Source organism: Solenopsis invicta, chromosome 8 (assembly GCF_016802725.1).
Source record: "Solenopsis invicta isolate M01_SB chromosome 8, UNIL_Sinv_3.0, whole genome shotgun sequence".
Classification (NCBI taxonomy): domain Eukaryota; kingdom Metazoa; phylum Arthropoda; class Insecta; order Hymenoptera; family Formicidae; genus Solenopsis; species Solenopsis invicta.
In genome coordinates, this window is record NC_052671.1 from 8,486,182 (window position 1) to 8,506,821 (window position 20,640).

Here is a 20,640-nt window from a genome sequence, read left to right on the forward strand (position 1 = left end):
TTTGTAATTATTAAAGAAAAAGCAGTTGTCCTTTTGAGTAGCAAAAATAATATTTTAATGAAATAATCTACTACCTATAACTATAGAGAAGTGTATCTTAATGAAACTTTTATTTTAAATGTGAATCGTGTATTTTAATGAAACTTGATGGCAATATTAAAAATTTATAAACAATAATAAGAGAAACGTATAAGAGAGAACACGTATAAGACCAGTATGTTAAAACATAATTAAATAAAGATAAGCTTTATTCGGTCATAAATAATATAAATTAAAAATTTGCGATTTTTGTGCTAACTGAATCCTGATTGTAAATTTTTAATAATTTTTGCAAATAAACTTTTTCTCTTATATACAAAGAATGAGTAAGAAAGATTTTCTAGATCGCATTATCGCGTATTGATTATAATGAATATTTTATTTAACATTAATTTATTAAAGCATTTTTTTACAAATGTTTTGAAAATACATTCTCTTTGTCTTGTCATATCTTGTAATTATAAAAGATATATATATATGTAATTAATTAACAAATGTGTCATTTGTACGGTTTACTATCATTTCATTTTCACTCAATGCTATTCATTGCGAGGATACACGACATGTAAGCCACTGATCTCTTCAGAATCTGAAATCGATATCGATTTTTTTTTAGTCAAATTTTCTCAATTTACACATGATTTGATCAATGTAATTAGACATTTCTTTATTAGAAAAACTATTTTTTATAGTATTAGAACCAAACAGTATTCAAACTTTTTTGAAATTAACAAATTAAAACTGCACATACATGCATTTATATTTATATAAATATGTATATAAATAAAAATGATAAAATTAAAATAAATATAATAGATATATTGTGATTTAGTATCTGCAATAAATATAAAATTAAATTTATTGATCCAATTTATTGATCTAGAGAGAAGAAAAAGTAAAATTGATTTGATTGTGATGTATTATAATTTCACCTCGCTATAGAGTTCCCGATTGAAACAGCAGAAACCACCGGCGCTGATTTGTAATGGTGACCGGGCTCGATACATGATGTTCATTAGTGATCTCGCTTCACGTGCTGACAAGTTATACCAACTGCAGTCGTATGCCGCGTATGCTATTTGCGTGCTCTGAAAGGTCAGATTCAATGAATTCTAAGAGAAACATAAGTCATAGAACTATGACTAATACCAAAATGACGATACATTTGCTACTAAATATGAATTCTGAAGCTTTATGCATGATTTGGAAAACTTTGTTTATTATTTTTCTTTATGATAAAGCAATTCTTTTTCTTTTACGTTACATTGGACATTACTATTTTATGTATGAGTTATTAATACATATATTATATAAGTTTGTACTTTTAACTATATTATATTTTTTATAATATAAATTGAAGATGTACATGTATTTATATTTGCATAAAAAAAGTAAAGCATTAATCTTTTAACCAGAAGCATTATAGCGAGGCACGAAATCATAAAATGTTACAATCAAATCTATTTTATTTCTTTCATCTTTAGTTCAATAAATTAGATCAATAAATTTAATTTTACTTTTATATGCTGAATCAATATATTTATATCTATTATAGTTTATTATTCTAATTTCATATTTATATTTTTATATTTAGACTTTTTATTTATTTTTATATAAATGTTTATACATTTTTAATGTGTATTTTAATAAAAATAATATAAATTATATAACAATTTTTACACATATAAGATTGATTGACAAAAAGTTGTACTGATCTCCAAATGGTGCTAAAATAACTCCAAAATGATTATTAAAAGTTATTTTTTTGATTAGTTATTTTAACTCATTTATTGTCATTTTAATGTTATCGTAACTTTCAGCTTGAATAATTTTGGTAATATACCGATATATCAAAATACCTGGATTTAAGTTAATAAACCAATCAATAAATTTTTAATGTTTATATTTGTTTGAAAATATAATCTTGATCTTGGAAATACATACTTTTAGCAACATGATATCAATATATAAAAAAAAACAGGATTTACGTCAATAAATTAATCAATAATTTAACAATGTTTTTATTTTTCTAAACATTTAATCTTGTTCTTAGACATAAAATTTAAGGTATAAAGTTTTAACAATGTGGTATCGATGTATCAGAATATCGGGATTTACGATTGATTTATCAATAAATCAATAATCGGGATTGATTTATCAATAAATCAATAGTTGGAATTGATTTATCAATAAATTAATAATTGGAAGTAATTTATCAATAAATCAATAATTGGAATTGATTTATCAATAAATCAATAATTAGGATTAATTTACCAATAAATCAATAATTAGAATTGATTTACCAATAAATCAATAATTAAGATTGATTTATCAATAAATCAATAGTTGGAATTGATTTATCAATAAATTAATAATTGGAAGTGATTTATCAATAAATCAATAATTGGAATTGATTTATCAATAAATCAATAATTAAGATTAATTTATCAATAAATCAATAATTGGAATTGATTTACCAATAAATCAATAATTAAGATTGATTTATCAATAAATTAATAATTGGGATTGATTTATCAATAAATCAATAATTAGAATTGATTTATCAATAAATTAATAATTAAAATTGATTTATTAATAAATCAATAATTAGGATTGATTTATCAATAAATCAATTATTGGAATTGATTTATAAATATATCAATAATTAGAATTAATTTATCAATAAATTAATCATTAAAATTAATTTATCAATAAATCAATAATTGAGATTGATTTATCAATGAATCAATAATCAATCAATAAATTACACACTGGACTATAAATTTTAAGTTTTTATATCACAAGTGTGAAATCTGATGTACGTTTACTTGTTCAGACACAAAATCATTATTCAGTTTTGACTTTTAATTCACTATTTTAAGAAAAATAGAGTTGAAGCAAAAATTATTATTTTAAGTCTCTTTGACGCTTTCTAAAAATTTTTTTCACAAATTGGGAGCTAATAACTAACTTTTCAGAACTTTTCACTTGATATTCAACAGACAAAAATACACCAGAATCACTATTCAAATGTTGAGATACAGAAATCTTGTGGTATGATCAATGTTTATAATTTTGAAAATTTAATATACTCGTACTCTTGGAATTATGAGCTGAAATATACATATTTTTGGTAATTTAATGTTGATAAAAATATTAGGATTTATATCATTTAGTTTGATTATCAATTTATCTTATTACCTCGATAAGTAGTTTTTCGCCGATGTAACAGTACAGGTATAATTGTATCAGTATGTAACCCACGTAGATGAACAGGAAACCCAATTGAGTAAAGACTACTTCATTTATTTCGCCCATTAATGCCTATAAAATCATGAATCATAACAATTTCTTCTTTTTTTTATTTATTTTAACGAGATTACATTTCTCTCTTTGTGGCTCACCATAAACGCCTGTAAACACTGGAAACAAAGTTGAACTGAGCATCCTAACATTTGCAGTAGAAGCATCATGTTGAAACAGTCTTCGATTGTTTCTGCAAATCTTATGGAAAACGCCACTGTTAAGACAAGCGTGTCTCATAATCAAATTCTATCTGTAAATCATGTTTCTCTTTCAACGTTTATGTGTTTATGTAGCATTTCTAAAATCTCTTGGAACAATTTAATATTATCGCGCATTTGCTCAAACGGAATATCAGAAATGAGATAATTACAGTCAAAATTATAGCCAAAAATTTTGAATAATTCCACGATATCGCACGATAACCCCTCACTTTTGATCCTTCTGCGTTGCTTCTCGTTTAGTCGATCTCACCTGTTGAGATGTTCATGCTTCCTCACGATATTTCCCAGCTTCATCTGGAATTCTGCCTTTGTATTGGCGCACAGATTCGTCAGTTCGTAACGTAGATTAGAAAGCTGGCCACACACATGAAGTACTAGGGTGGCAATAAAAGTGTCCACCGCGGTGTAACTAACTGCCGCAGATATAGAACCCCCAAATTGACCGACAAGAGTCAATTCGTAAATAGGACTGATGGTCGCGTTGTAAGGTAAACGTACATTGAAGAACAATATGCGACCGCTTCGTCGAATTTCGATGAATCGAGACACGACGAAGGCTATCACCACAGTCACCACGAGCACGGTGCTTCTTATCGACAGCTTCCTGGAGAAGTTCGCTATGCCCAACATCGTTTTGCGATTTCGTTTATCCACGATTGTGTTCCAATCCCTCGACATGTACAACAGGAGTGTCCTCAGGGCTTTTATAGAACGTTGAAGACGTTTAAAATATCAATTTTATATATCGTATCACTGATTGATTTGTGTCACAATTGCTCTATTTCAATAAATTTATTATGCACATCACAATTATATTATTAACAATATTAATATTTAAATTATTGTAGAGTAGTTAAAGATGGGCAAAATGCATCTTAATTAAAAGTACAGAGCGTATTTAATAATGTATGACAACTCAGACGAATTAGTATTTGCGAATTATTATTGTAAGAATATTTCATACATATTTTTAGTAATAATGTTTTAGTATGTTTTTGCCAATATAAAAATGGAAATATAAAGGAAATTGTATCTACTTGTGAACCAAAGAAACATTAATTATGTTTCGTCTAGTTAGAAAATTTATAAAACATACTCCGTACTTTTGCAGTCAAAGCTGTTTAACATTGAAATATTACACTCTTTACGTTGGTAAAAAATAAGACTAATATTTCTGTCATATGAATATTTTGATATATTTACATCCACCATTAGACCAAAATATAATAGTCTTCAACATCGAGATTGTAATCGTTACGTTTCCTATGGACAAATTGTCTACCAACAAGTCAAAGTCGCTCCAAACGTACGGCAGATTTGCCGATTGTGGTACACAGATGAAGCAAAGCATTATTAGAACGGGGGCTAGTACTATGTAACTCGATGCTTGACTGAGACTTCTATTTGCTGGCCAAATTCCCAGAATCGTCATGGTATAACGATTCCACCCGCACGCATATTCCACGCCTGTCTTTTTAGATAAAGTCTGTGTGAGAGAGAAAGAAAGAATTTTTTTTTATATTTTCTAGAATTTTATAATATTTTATGAATGTTTTTTTTATCACATTGTGAAAAAAATGTCATCACAGTGTGTAAAAAAATTTTTATTAGAAAATGTTACATTAAAAAAGTAAAATAATTTTCGAAATAAATAAAGAAAAACTAGCGAATAAAAATAAGTAATTTAATAAATAATTGTTTTTGTGGTAGATATCTGGCGATCGAGTAAACTTTAATAATCTAAAAAAAATTTAGAAAACACTGATTTTGACTCATTTCACAAAATTCTAAATATTAAATATTTTATAAAAAGAATTATGAATTGTACACTTAAAAAACTTAGAAAAACCTAATCCGACCTTGATCGACATCCCTTGAGGTTTACGCGACAACGACATCAAAGTAACTGAAAGGTTCTCATCTTTTGAAAGCGCATGCGGATCTTGACGACGCATGCTCTTCAAGAATACTATATACTATTCTCAGAAAGCTATCCACGACAATACGTTTATTGATATATAATTATATCTTATTTATTATTAAATCAAAAAGACTTGAAAAACCTTATTATTATATTTAACATTTTTTTAACAATAATTCTTTATAAACATTTTTTTATTTTAAATACTATGTAGAAGTAATGGTAATAATATTAAGAAACATAAGAAATAATATATTTATTACTTTTGCATTATTTTTAAACCCGGTAGCACCAATATTATTTTAGCTTTAAGCGAGATTTAAACATGTATCTGATGTTTTCATCTATTTAAAAAAAAAGATAAAGATAAGTACATGTTAAAGTCTCACTTAAAGTTAAAATAACATTGGTGCACCGGGTTTTAAAACAAATAAATTTTATAAAATCAACCTGTTTCATGTTTTTGAAAAACAGTTGTATTATTGATTTAAAAAATTGTTTTGAAATCTGTTTTTTTTTTAGATATAAGTATGTAATGGTTAGCAATATTTATTGCGACTGCCAAAAATAATTATAAATTTAAATCAAATAAGCCGTCATGAGCGGTATTTATAATCTGTTTTTAACAAAAATTTCTTTTAAAACGGTCTTAAATACTGTCTTAAGATGCTAATATAAATCTGTGATTGGTTTATGACATTTTAAGATTGTATTTAATACGAAATAATTTTAAATATAAAAACTCTATGTATGAATACTAACATACGTGCATTAATATTGAGAATAAATTATTCACTTGAAATGCGAAGGTTCCCTCTGTCGAAGAAGATTGCAAGCGAATAGCAGTGAAGAACATATGTGACTCTTATGGTCACTGAGTATATCTTCTGTTATAAATTTATTCTGTTATAAATTCTGTTATAAATTTATTGTGATTCGTTGACAAAATATGTTAGTTTTAACTAAACTGCTAACATTTAATAAGCAAGAATTATTATTATTTAATTAGTTATTAGAGATAATTATTATTACAATAAAATTAATTGTTTTTATTTTTAATAGAACATTTTTAATTAAAAAGTTTTAAATTGTTATGACTAATTCTTAAACCGAGGCAAATAAGTAGTTCGACTAATAGTCGAATAATAATTCGACATAGTGCAGAAAAATGTGTATTTTTTTAATTCACAGTTGATGTTACAGGCAGTACATATAAACCTGTTTATTCATTCCCTTATTTTATTTTATTATTTAAAAATTGATATCGTATTGATATCAGTTATATGAATTTAATTCATTATTTTCAAATATTTTCTTTAATCTGTCATTGTTGCAATGCAGATAAATATCCCATTGATATTTTCAAAGTCTAAACAAAGCATAAAAAATAGAATAAAATATAATTTTATACAATTGTAGTAAGTGCCACAAACATACTTGATACAAATAAAAAATAAGTGTACATAATTAAGAAATACTTATATAAAATACAAAAATATATTATTTATAATAAAACGGAAAAATTAAAATAATTTAATTAAATAATTTCTTTTTGTGCAAACATACTTGGAAAAAATTTTTATATATAATTATGTACACAGTATATATAATTATATATATTTTAATATACATAGACATTAGAGTGGTCTAAAAAATCTATTACTTTTTTTATTCATGTGTTTTACTGGAAATTGAAAATATATGTTACAAAAGTACCCTCCATTTTTTATAGATTTTTAAAAATGCTTTAGAGGTTTCTGTAGTCATTTAAACACACAAATCAACATAATATGCTATTTTGATTTTTTAAAATCATATTGAGGCATATCCTGTTGAGTTGATCATTCAGATATTGTTATTAGGTATCAAATAAATAAGCTTGAATTTTTGTAGCCAAAAATACTGATAGTACGTCATTTATTTAATCCTTCAAAACTTGAATTTTCACAAAAATGGATATTTAAAGGCTTAAAAAACCTATTATTACCAGTCGCAGTCGAAAATTGTTTGTGGTATTGGTTTTTTTGTTCAATGAACAATATATTATATAGAAACTTTAACATTTATTGATAGATAGCGCTGCAGTCATAAAATGCCTAAAAGAATGCGAATTTTCTTAAACCTGACCTTTATGAACACTAGATTTAATTCTCGTGACAGTTTTTTGTTAAAAAAAAATATTTTAATATGAAATATATTTTTATAAAAAATGTATTGTATAAAAATTTTTATAAAAAATATGTTTATTAATTTTTATAAAAATACTTTTTATAAAAACTTTTATAAAATATATTTTATAAACATTAAGATCGATTTTTTCCCGTCCCTTCTCTCATGATCACGCATGCTCCGACAAGGAAAATTATATCCGTACAACCCTCCAATTGCGACATTGATGTAATATTCTGTGATGCGTGGGTCCGTATAAAAGACTATAATCAAGCCAGAGAAAGTTGTTATTACGTATTGAACACTTGGCGACAATTTATCTGTTAAAAACGTATTGTAGCTTGTTAAAAAAATATGAAGTAGTTTTAGTTATCGTGAACAACTAACCACATTTGGTAAGAAAGAATTATTATTTAATTGTTTTATATACGTATTATTACAATACAATAAAACTGATGTAATTTTTATTAACATTTAGGTAAGGAATTGTTGCAAAAGTTGTTTTCAAAATTATTTTTACAAATTTTTTCGAAAAAAATGCACAAATTAACTTAAATTTTACATAATCTATCTATTAAAAAAATATAAATTATTTTTTTTAATTTGGTTGATTCAATTTGTAATTATGATAGAAAAAGCAGTTGTCTTTTTGAGTAGCAAAAATAATATTAAAAAAAAATAATCTACTACCTATAACTATAGAGAAGTGTATCTTAATAAAACTCTTATTTTAAATGTGAACTGTGTATTTTTATGAAATTTTTGATAGCGATATTAAAAGTTTATAAATAATAATAAGAGAACACGTATAAGACCAATATGTTAAAACATAATTAAATAAAAATATGCTTTATTTGGTCATAAATAAAATAAATTAAAAATTTGCGATTTTTGTGCTGAGTCCTGATTGTAAATTTTTAGTAATTTTTGCAAATAAACTTTTTTTTTCTATACAAAAAATAAGTGAGAACGATTTTCTAGATCACATTATAGCATATTGATTATAATGAATATTTTATTTAACATTAACTTATTAGAGCACTTTTACAAATATTCTGAAAATACATTCTCTTTGACTTGTCATATTTTGTAATTGTAAATGATATGTCTTTATATATATATATATATATATATATCTGTAATTAATCAACAAATACGTCATTGTACGGTTTACTAATATTTCATTTTCACTCAATGCTATTCATTGCGAGGATACACGACATGTAAGCCACTGATCTCTTCAGAATCTGAAATCGATATCGATTTCTTTTTTTAGTTAAACTTTTTTGAATTACACATAATTTAATCAATGTAATTAGACATTTCTTTATTAGGAAAACTATTTTTTATAGTATTAGAACCAAACAGTATTCAAATTTTTTTGAAGTTAACAAGTTAAAGCTGTACATACATGCATTTATATTTATATAAACATGTATATAAATAAAAATAATAAAATTAAAATAAATATGATAGATATATTGTGATTTAGTATATACAATAAATATAAAATTAAATTTATTGATCCAATTTATTGATCTAGAGAGAAGAAAAAGTAAAATTGATTTGATTGTGATGTGTATTATGATTTCATACCTCGCTATAGAGTTCCAGGTTAAAACAGCAGAAACCACCGGCGCTGATTTTTAATGGTGACCGAGCTCGACACATGATGTTGATTAGTGATCTCGCTTTACGCGCTGACAAGTTATACCAACTGCAGTCGTATGCCGCGTATGCCATTTGCGTGCTCTGAAAGGTCAGATTCAATGAATTCTAAGAGAAACATAAGTCATAGAACTATGACTAATACCAAAATGACGATACATTTGCTACTAAATATGAATTCTGACGCTTTATGCATGATTTGGAAAACTTTGTTTATTATTTTTCTTTATGATAAAGCAATTCTTTTTCTTTTACGTTACATTGGACATTACTATTTTATGTATGAGTTATTAACACATGTATTATATAAGTTCGTACTTTTAACTGTATTATATTTTTTATAATACGAATTAAAGATGTACATGTATTTATATTTGCATAAAAAAAGTAAAGCATAAATCTTTTAACCAGAAGCATTATAGCGAGGCACGAAATCATAAAATGTTACAATCAAATCTATTTTATTTCTTTCATCTTTAGTTCAATAAATTAGATCAATAAATTTAATTTTACTTTTATATGCTAAATCAATATATTTATATCTATTATAGTTTATTATTCTAATTTCATATTTATATTTTTATATTTAGACTTTTTATTTATATATAAATGTTTATATATTTTTAATGTGTATTATATTTAAAAATAATATAAATTATATAACAACTTCTACACATATGAAATTAATTAACAAAAAGTTGTACTGATCTCAAATAGGTGCTAGAGTGACTCCAAAATGATTATTAAAAGTTATTTTTGTGATAGTCATTTTAACTCATTTAATGTTATTTTAATGTTATCGTAACTTTCAGCTTGAATAGTTTTGGTAATATACCGATATATCAAAATACCTGGATTTAAGTTAATAAATCAATCAATAAATTTTTAATGTTTATATTTGCCTGAAAATTTAATCTTGATCTTGGAAATACGTACTTTTAGCAACATGATATCAATATATAAAAAAGAAGCAGGATTTACGTCAATAAATCAATCAATAATTTAACAATGTTTTTAATTTTCTGAAAATTTAATCTTGTTTTTAGAAATAAAATTCAAGATATAGAGTTTTAACATTGTAGTATCGATATATTAAAATATCGGGATTTATAATTGATTTATCAATAAATCAATAATCGGGATTAATTTATCAATAATTAGAATTGATTTATCAATAAATCAATAATTAGGATTGATTTATCAATAAATCAATAATTAGGATTGATTTATTAATAAATCGATAATTGGGATTGATTTATCAATAAATCAATAATCAATCAATGAATTACACACTGGGCTATAAATTTTAAGTTTTTATATCACAAGTGTGAAATCTGATGTACGTTTATTTGTTCAGGCACAAATTCATTACTCAATTTTGTCTTTTAATTCACAATTTTAAGAAAAATAGTGTTGAAGTAGCAAAAATCGTTATTTTTTGTCTCTTTGACGCTTTCTAAAAATTTTTTTAAAAATTGGGAGCTAATAACTAACTTTTCAGAACAGATTGATAATAAACAAATTGACAATAAAACAAAAATACACCAGAATCACCATTCAGTTCTTAAGAAACAGAAATTTTGTGGTATTATCAATGTTTATAATTGTTTGAAAATTTAATCCTACTTTTGGAAATATGAGCTAAGATCTACGTAATTTCGGTAATTTAATGTTGATAAAAATATTAGGATTTATATCATTTAGTTTGATTATCAATTTATCTTATTACCTCGATAAGTAGTTTTTCGCCGATGTAACAGTACAGGTATAATTGTATCAGTATGTAACCCACGTAGGTGAACAGGAAACCTAATTGAATAAAGACTGCTTTGTTCATTTCGCCCATTAATACCTATAAAATCATGAATCATAACAATTTCTTCTTTTTTTTATTTATTTTAACGAGATTACATTTCTCTCTTTGTGGCTCACCATAAACGCCTGTAAACACTGGAAACAAAGTTGAACTGAGCATCCTAACATTTGCAGTAGAAGCATCATGTTGAAACAGTCTTCGATTGTTTCTGCAAATCTTATGGAAAACGCCACTGTTAAGACAAGCGTGTCTCATAATCAAATTCTATCTGTAAATCATGTTTCTCTTTCAACGTTTATGTGTTTATGTAGCATTTCTAAAATCTCTTGGAACAACTTAACATTATCGCGCATTTGCTTAAACGGAATATCGGAAATAAAATAATTACAGTCAAAACTATAAGCAAAAATTTCGAATAATTCCACGATATCGCGTGATAACCCCTCACTTTTGATCCTTCTACGTTGCTTCTCGTTTAGTCGATCTCACCTGTTGAGATGTTCATGCTTCTTTACGATATTTCTCAGCTTCATCTGGAATTCCGCTTTTGTATTGGCGCACAGATTTGTCAGTTCGTAACGTAGATTCGAAAGCTGGCCGCATACATGAAGCACTAGGGTGGCAATGAAAGTATCCACCGCGGTGTAACTAATTGCGGAAGATATACAGCCTCCAAATTGACCGACAAGAGTCAACTCGTAAATAGGACTGATGGTCGCGTTGTAAGGTAAACGTACATTGAAGAACAATATGCGACCGCTTCGTCGGATTTCGATGAATCGAGACATGATGAAGCTTATCACCACAGTCACCACGAGCACGGTGCTTCTTATCGACAGCTTCCTGGAGAAGTTCGCTATGCCCAACATCGTTTTGCGATCTCGTTCATCCACGATTGTGTTCCAATGCCTCGACATGTACAACAAGAGCGTCTTCAGGGCTTTTATAGAATGTTGAAGACGTTTAAAATATCAATTTTATATATCGTATCACTAATTGATTTGTGCCACAATTGCTCTATTTCAATAAGTTTATTATTCACAGCACAATTATATTATTAACAATATTAATATTTAAATTACTGTAGAGTTATAGATGGGCAAACTGCACTATAATTAAAAGTATGCGGAGCATATTTAATAATTTATTATAACTCAGACAAATTAGTATTTGCGTATTATTAGTGTAAGAATATTTCATAAATATTTTTAGTAATAATGTTTTAGTATGTTTTTGTGAAAATGAAAATATAAAAGAAATTTTACCTATTTGTGAACCAAAGAAACTTTAATTATGTTTCGTCTAGTTAGAAAATTTATAAAAATACTCCGTACTTTTGTGGTCAACGTTTAACATTGAAATATTATACTCTTTACGTTGGTAAAAAGTAAGACTAATATTTGTCATATAAATATTTTGATATATTTACATCCACCTTTAGACCAAAATATAATGATCTTCAACATCGAGATCGTAACCATCATAATGTAAAAAACAAGGTGAAACAACGCGCATCGTCGGCGGCTCGATGCGCGGTAAGAGGCGTGGCTCGATGTGATGAGCCAATGAAATTTGGGTCCAAATATATCCGCGCAATTTAAATACGAAACAATCATATGTAGTCACACATACTTAAAATGTAGATGCTGTTAAAAAAAATAAATATAAAAATGTAAAAATACTTGAAATTTATTATCTTTAACAAAAATCACTGTTGCAATAAACACTGTTGTTATAAACATGAAATACAACAATTTAGCCATACACATAAGCTCATTCTTATAACTTTCCAAATTTCTTCTAATTCAAGTTTACAAAATTTGAAATAACAATTATCACAATTTTTATTAATGTACAAAGTCTCAACCTTACCTTCACATTCTTCTTTTTTTAAGTAGCTTTGAATTTCTTCGATTCACCGATTATCTCCGATTCACGTATAAATGCAAGTATAAATACGTCCCAGTACCGGAGCCGTAGCCATATTGAATCTCAAAATTTGGACCCAGTTCTGATTGGTCTAGAGTATGGTCTACTGCGCATCTGGTTACTTGTTTCACCTTTCTTCTTACATCATGGTAACCATTACGTTTCCTAGGGACAAATTGTCTACCAACAAGTCAAAGTCGCTCCAGACGTATGGCAGATTTGCTGATTGCGATACACAGACAAAGCAAAGCATTGATACGGGGGCTATTACTATGTAACTGGATGCTTGACTGAGACTTCTTTTTGCTGGCCAAATTCCCAGAATCGTCATGGTATAACGATTCCACCCGCACGCAAACTCCACGCCTGTCTTTTTAGATAAAGTCTGTGTGAGAGAGAAAGAAAATTTTTTTTTTTATTTTTTAGAATTTTATGATATTTTATGAATGTTTTTTTCATCACATTGTGAAAAAAATGTCATCACAATGTGTTAAAAAATTTTTATTAAAAAATATTTCATTGAAAAAGTAAAATAATTTTTGAAATAAATAAAGAACAACTAGCGAATGAAAACAAGTAATTTAATAAATAATTGTTTTTGTGGTAGATATCTGGCGATCGAGTAAACTTTAATAATCTAAAAAAAAATTTAGAAAACACTGATTTTGACTCATTTCACAAAATTCTAAATATCAAATATTTTATAAAAAAAAATTATGAATTGTTTACACTTAAAAAGCTTAGAAAAACCTAATCCGACCTCGATCGACATCCCTTGAGGCTTACGCGACAACGACATCAAAGTAACTGAAAGGTTCTCATCTTTTGAAAGCGCATGCGGATCTTGACGACGCATGCTCTTCAAGAATACTATATACTATATACTACTCAGAAAACTATCCACGACAATACGTCTACTGATATATAATTATATCTTATTTATTATTGAATCGAAAAAACTGGAAAAACCTTACTATTATATTTAACATTTTTTCAACAATAATTCTTTATAAAAATTTTTTTATTTTAAATACTATGTATAAGTAACGATAATAATATTAACAAACATGAGAAATAATATATTTATTATTTTTGCATTATTCTTAGACTCGGTGGCAATATTATTTTAGCTTTAAGCGAGACTTTAACATGTATCTAATGTCTTTACTTATTTAGAAAAAAAGATAAAGACAAGTACATGTTTAAGTCTCACTTAAAGTTAAAATAACATTGGTGTAACGGGCTTTAAAACAAATAAATTTTATAAAATTAGATTGTTTCATGTTTTTGAAAAACAGTTGTATTATTGATTCAAAAAGTTGTTTCAAAATCTGTTTTTTGAGATATATGCAATAATTAGCGATATTTATTGCGACTGCCAAAAATAATTATAAATTTAAATCAAAAAAGCCGTCATGAGTGGAATTTATAATCCGTTTTTAACAACAATTTCTTTTAAAACCGTCTTAAATACAATTTTAAGATGCTAATATAAATCTGTGATTGGTTTTTGACATTTTAAGATTAAACTTAAAATAATCATAAATATAAGAACTTTATGTATGAATACATGTGTGCATTAATATTGAGAATAAATTATTTACTTGCATTGCGAAGGTTCCCTCTGTCGAAGAAAATTGTAAGCAAGTAGCGATGAAGAACATATGTGGCTCTCATGGTCACTGAGTATATCTTCTGTTATAAATTTATTCTGTTATGAATTTTGTTATAAATTTATTGTGATTTGTTAACAAAATATGTTAGTTTTAATCAAACTGCTAACATATTTAATAAGCAAGAGTTATTATTTGATTATTTATTAGAGATGGTTATTGTTACAATAAAATTAATTATTTTCATCCTTAATAGAATATTTTTAATTAAAAAGTTTTAAGTTGCTATGACTAATAGTCGAATAATAATTTGACATAGTGCAAAAAAATGTGTATTTTTTAAATTCACAAGTGATGTTACAGGCAGTACATATAAACTTATATATTTATTTTCTTATTTTATTTTATTATTTAAAAATTGATATCGTTGTCAGTTATATGAAATTAATTCGTTATCTTCCAATATTTTTTTTAATCTCTCATTGTTAGCAATGCAGATAAATATCCCATTGATGTTTTCAAAGTCTAAACAGAACATAAAAAATAGAATAAAATATAATTTTGTACATTTGTAGTAAGTGCCACAAACATACGTGATATAAATAAAAAAATCAAGTGTACATAATTAAAAAATATTTATATTAAATACAAAAGTATATTATTTATAATGTTACGGAAAAATTAAAATAATTTAATTTAATCATTTATTTTTATGCAAACATACATGGAAAAAAATTTGTATATATAATTATGTACACAGTATGTATAATTATATATATTTAAATATATATGGACATTAGGATGGTCTAAAAAACCGACTACTTTTTTCTTCATGTGTTTTACTGGAAATTGAAAATATATGTTGCAAAAGTGTCCTCCATTTTTTATAGATTTTTAAAAAAATGTTTTAGAGGTCGCTATATTCGTTTAAACACAAAAATTGACGTAATATGCTATTTTGATTTTTTAAAATTATATTAAGACAGATTTTATTGAGTTAATCATTGAGATATTGTTGCCAAAAATCAAATAAATAAGCTTGAATTTTTGTAGTCAAAAATACTGATAGTAAGTGATTTATTTAATTCTTCTAATCTCCAATTTTCACGAAAATGGATATTTAAAGGCTTAAAAAACCTATTATTACTAGTTGCAGTCAAAAATTGTTTGTGATATCGGTTTCCTTGTTCAATGGAGAATATATTGTGATATACAGAAACTTTAACATTTATTGATAGATAGCGCTGCAGTCATAAAATGCTTAAAAAATGCAAATTTTCCTAAACCTAGCCTTCATACCAACACTTGATCTAATTTTCGTGACAGTTTTTCGTTAAAAAAAAAATTTTTATATAAAATATATTTTTATATAATATTTTTATAAAATATTTTTATAAAAAATATATTTTATAAAAATTTTTATAAAATATATTTTTTATAAAATTTTTTATAAAAAGTATTTTTATTAATTCTTATAAAAATACTTTTTATAAAAGCTTTTATAAAATACATTCTTTATAAAAATATATTTTATATAAAAATATTTTTCTTTAACAGAAGGTTGTCACGAAAATTAAATCTGGTGTTGCTATGAGGGCCAGGCTTAAAAAAATTCGTATTTTTTTAGGCATTTTATGACGGCAGCGTTATCTATCAATAAAAGTTAAAGTTTCTGTATATCATAATATATTCTCCATTAATCAAAGAAACCGATACCACAAAAAATTTTGGACTGCAATTGGTAATAGGTTTTTTAAGCCTTTAAATATCCATTTTCGTAAAAATTTGAGTTTTGAAGAATTAAGTAAATGACTTACTGTCAGTATTTTTGGTTATAAAAATTCAAGCTTATTTGATTTCTAGCAACAATATCTCAATAATCAACTCAACAGGATATGCCTTAATATAATTTAAAAAAATAAAAATAGCATGTTACGTTGATTTATGTGTTGAAACAACTACAGCGACCTCTAAAACATTTTTTTAAAATCTATAAAAAATAGAAGGTTACTTTTGCAACATATATTTTTGATTTCCGGTAAAGCACATGAAGAAAAAGATAGTCAGTTTTTTTGGTTCATTTTAATGGACAGATTTTAAATATAATTATATGTATATATAAACAATTTTTTACCGGGCATATACGTCAGTATAAGTATAGGCAAAGCAATTCCTCTCTCATGAATATATCTTACCATTGCAAACATTTCTAACGAAAACATTCCGAATTTGCCAGCTGTCAATCTAAGGGGAATCGTAGATCGATATGCAATGAACATTAAGTTTTTTACGTCTTTTGCTTGTAAGTCATACCACTTGCATTCATATACCCCGTATGCCATTTTGGTACTCTAAAAATTAGGAAATTTTGCATAAGTTTTTTTTTTGTAAAGGGAATCAATCATGAATTTTTCATAAATTTTTTATTTTTTCTTTCTACTTTGAAGAATTTCACATAAATATGTTTATATAAACAAGTTTAATTAACTTATTCTACATTTAAATTTATTTCTATGTGTGTCTATAATGCTATTTAAAACACATTGTCTTACCTCCGCTACAAGTCTTTCAGCTGAGTAGCAATATGCATACAGGTTCGTTAACACAGCGGAAACGTAAAACGTAAGGAAAATCATTCTAACAAAAGGCACTTTCAAATTATCAGTTATTATCTGGAAATAATACATTTCAATTATTGAGTGTAGCAAAACATTAACAATATGGAGCAACTCTAGTGCAAAATGTTAGATAACGAAAAGATATTATTATTAGAGTTTGTACGTGTATGTGCACGCATTTGAATATGCATAAATTTAAAGCGCATTCGACTTAACGCTCGCAACGATCGTGAGCATTATTTGTACTTATTTAATATTTGGCAAACAACAAGCACGAAATAATTTCATATATGAACGTTGCGAACGTTAAATGGAACATGCCTTTAATGTATATTTGATTCTTTAGTTCATTATAGAATAGGCAGAGAAATAAACATACATATAGAAACGATCTTACTTACCGTAAAAACCTGAAAAGTTATAACACACATCTGAAAAGTAGCGGCTAACACATGCACAAATAACACTGAGCTGTAGCAACCGTCGATCGTCTTTGCGTTCCTTAAAAATTCATATGTTACTCACTCGTTATTCATTAACGATTTGTTATTTGGATCTCAATGTACAAGTTTAAAAAAAAATTCAACTTGGAATTTTTATTCTGAATCTATTTGAACTTGTGATTTATTATTTTACTTTTTTTCTATTATACATTTTACATTTTTAGCTATTTTTGTTTATTTTTAAGTCTGTAGTTTCAAATTTATTGTTGCAACATAAAAGCAGGATAAACACATTTTGAAAAAAGCATTAACCAACAAATACTTTTATATAATTACCTTATGTATATTTCTTCTTATACGATATAAAATGCTTATAAGACTTTATTTTTATTACATATCTTACATTATTCTGTATTAGTCTTGTGAATATATTTCAAAATTAATGTGCTATCAAAGAATTCTTATCCACTAGTTACAAATACATCACATTATCAATATTTCGGAAATTTTCTAACGTACCTGATGAGATGTTCGTGTCGTTCAACAATCGCAGCTATACCTTCTCTAAATCTTGTGGAAGATATAGATTTGCTGGCTAATTCGTTGACCAGATTATTAAGTGTTGTCCGCAAATTTATCAGTTGTGCGCACACATGCAACACGAGTATCGAGACAAAGCAGTCAATGGTATAATTAGCGAGTACTGAATATGTGCCACCTGAAAGTTGAATGAAATAGGTGATTTCGTAAGTCGGACTCTTTTGGATGTTTTCCAATCGATAGACGAGGTGCCGATGAGGCTCGTGTATGTTTTTAAAGAGCCTCAGCGAGTGAAAAGAGATGTAAAATATAATCGTGCCCGTTGCGGCTATGCAACATCTAAAGGATAAGCTTCTTCCACGTCTCGCAATCTTCAACATAGTATTTCGTTCCCAGTCGCTCGTCGAAGTCATCCAGTCGTCCATGATCGATGCCATCAGCGGCCGAAGTTCTTTCAAATCGAACACAATGTGAATATAAGTTATTAAATTAAGCAAGTTTTTTTTTTCATAAAAAATCAAACAATCGATATTTTATTCTTAAGAGTGGAAATTATTCACAACCATGTTCCCCCATAAGGGTTTCTCTTATAACTAGGTTTACCTTATAAAGGGTAATCAGGTTAAATAAAAAGAATACAATTTCGATATTTATATTATGAACGTAAAAAGTAAACATATTCAATATTTATTCTGACGTAGAAAGTGAGCTTACTTTCACCGTGATACCAGGTAACTATCAATTTGCAAAATGCCAGCAAACTGAAATTCGCAGAAGCAAAATTTTCCACCATCCGAGACACGTCACCCCAAGCACGGATCACGTTCATCATTTGAGGCGTGGTTACGTACAGACACACAGTACACGCAATGATAATGAATCTTATGTTTGGCCGACGGAATTCTCTCAAAGGGATACGTGGGTCGGGCCATATGCCAAATATCCATAGCCATTGACGACTTAGGGTAAATACGTAATTCAAATCTAATAAAATTAAATTTTAGAACAAGTACCATTTCTTAACGTTAAATTAAATTAGATATCAATTTATGGTGTTACTTTCTAATATTTTTTAATCGGATATATCAGTGCTTTTCTTCACTTGTTAGGAGTAATCATCTTTATTAGCAAATTTAAAAACTATTTATTTTCTATTTCTAGCAATAGTGTATTACTCATATTTACTTCATTTATATTATTTTTTGTATAATTTATTATATAGATTATAGTTGACACTTGTTATTGTGCACAACGCAATAAATGTTAAAAGTCGATAAAAATAGAACAAATTATATTTTACTAATGTAGAATGATTCTATTAAAACACAACTAAAATGTTTTCTTGATAACGTTGTTCTTCAATGTAGCACTGTTTTCACACATGCACGGTATATTTGTTAAGCTTCTGAAGCTCTAATCACGAGATTTCTTTCAACAAAATTTTATATTAATATAACAATAAATAGCTTTAATTATTTTTCAATTTTTTAAGAAGTTACATTTTTCAATAAATTTTCTGTTATACTGTTGAAAAACTGAAAACAATTTGTGCACGACCAATTGTTTATTATATGCACTATGTCCAATTGCTCTACGTTCAAAATCACTGTAAATTTCTTGTAAAACAATTCAAAAATGTGTTTTTTTGCTAGCACACAACGTTTTATTTTTATCTTTGCAAAATTTTGTATACATAAATATATAAAAAATTTACAAAAGATTTGCAGATTTGCAAAAAATTATGATATTTTTGCAAATTTTTGCAGAAAAGCAAATTATTAAGAGTGAACTTTTTCTTCTTTTCAGCAAATATTTATTTCAAAATTATTATATGTTTATCGTCCTTACTTTTTTTTATTAAATATGTATAAATATTTAACAAATAACACATTAAATAATAAATATAATATCATTTCTTCAAAGAAATATTTTTTGTTATATAAACAATAAGCTTGATTGATGATAAACATAATAATATTCTGCACGGAACAAATTATTTGACAATATAAGCTTTTCATTAATTTGTTATCACACAAACAGTAATTAGTAATAATTAACCTTTTAGCAAGTTTTATTGAACCAAACCAAAATAAAAAGTTTTTATTAATACTTGTATGATCAAAAATTAAATTTTTATGTTACTTATTATATCACAAAATTTATCATAGTATTTTATACAACGTTATTCTATTTTTAATATAATGTTACAGTGCATTTATACTATATTTTTTTAGATATATTCTACCTTTGTTGACATTCATTGATGTTCACGGCACAAAAATAATCGTTTGACTGAATCCCTTTACACGATTATACCAAACCTTTATGATTTTGCGCTTGCTCAGTACACAAAGGAT

At 26.4% G+C, this 20,640-nt stretch overlaps 3 protein-coding genes across 4 annotated transcripts; all 3 read right to left on the bottom strand.

Moving 5' to 3' along the window:
* Positions 1-399: 399 nt before the first annotated feature.
* LOC113002922 (odorant receptor 13a-like) lies at positions 400-12,713 on the bottom strand. Its single transcript, XM_039452722.1, has 11 exons — positions 12,570-12,713; positions 11,630-12,080; positions 11,257-11,356; positions 11,054-11,176; positions 9,253-9,408; positions 4,770-5,052; positions 3,817-4,267; positions 3,444-3,543; positions 3,241-3,363; positions 972-1,127; positions 400-628 (listed from the first exon to the last, which is right to left on the bottom strand). Exons 1-11 carry the CDS (start codon positions 12,622-12,624, stop codon positions 569-571), a joined length of 2,058 nt encoding a protein of 685 aa, XP_039308656.1. The 5' UTR covers positions 12,625-12,713; the 3' UTR covers positions 400-568.
* Positions 12,714-13,119: 406 nt separating this feature from the next.
* Positions 13,120-14,787, bottom strand: LOC120358433. 2 transcript variants are annotated; one of them, XM_039452736.1, is made up of 2 exons: positions 14,674-14,787; positions 13,120-13,454 (listed from the first exon to the last, which is right to left on the bottom strand). In XM_039452736.1, the coding sequence occupies exons 1-2, from the start codon at positions 14,731-14,733 to the stop codon at positions 13,209-13,211; spliced, it is 306 nt and encodes a 101-aa protein (XP_039308670.1). In that variant the 5' UTR covers positions 14,734-14,787; the 3' UTR covers positions 13,120-13,208. The 2 variants fall into 2 exon arrangements, with proteins under 2 accessions (XP_039308670.1, XP_039308669.1); XM_039452735.1 differs by lacking the exon at positions 14,674-14,787 and adding an exon at positions 13,830-14,014.
* Positions 14,788-14,998: 211 nt separating this feature from the next.
* LOC105208020 (odorant receptor 13a-like) lies at positions 14,999-20,584 on the bottom strand. The gene is made up of 7 exons (XM_026130101.2): positions 20,529-20,584; positions 18,998-19,267; positions 18,263-18,734; positions 17,702-17,801; positions 17,235-17,354; positions 16,878-17,033; positions 14,999-15,207 (listed from the first exon to the last, which is right to left on the bottom strand). Exons 1-7 carry the CDS (start codon positions 20,542-20,544, stop codon positions 15,154-15,156), a joined length of 1,188 nt encoding a protein of 395 aa, XP_025985886.1. The 5' UTR covers positions 20,545-20,584; the 3' UTR covers positions 14,999-15,153.
* Positions 20,585-20,640: the final 56 nt, after the last annotated feature.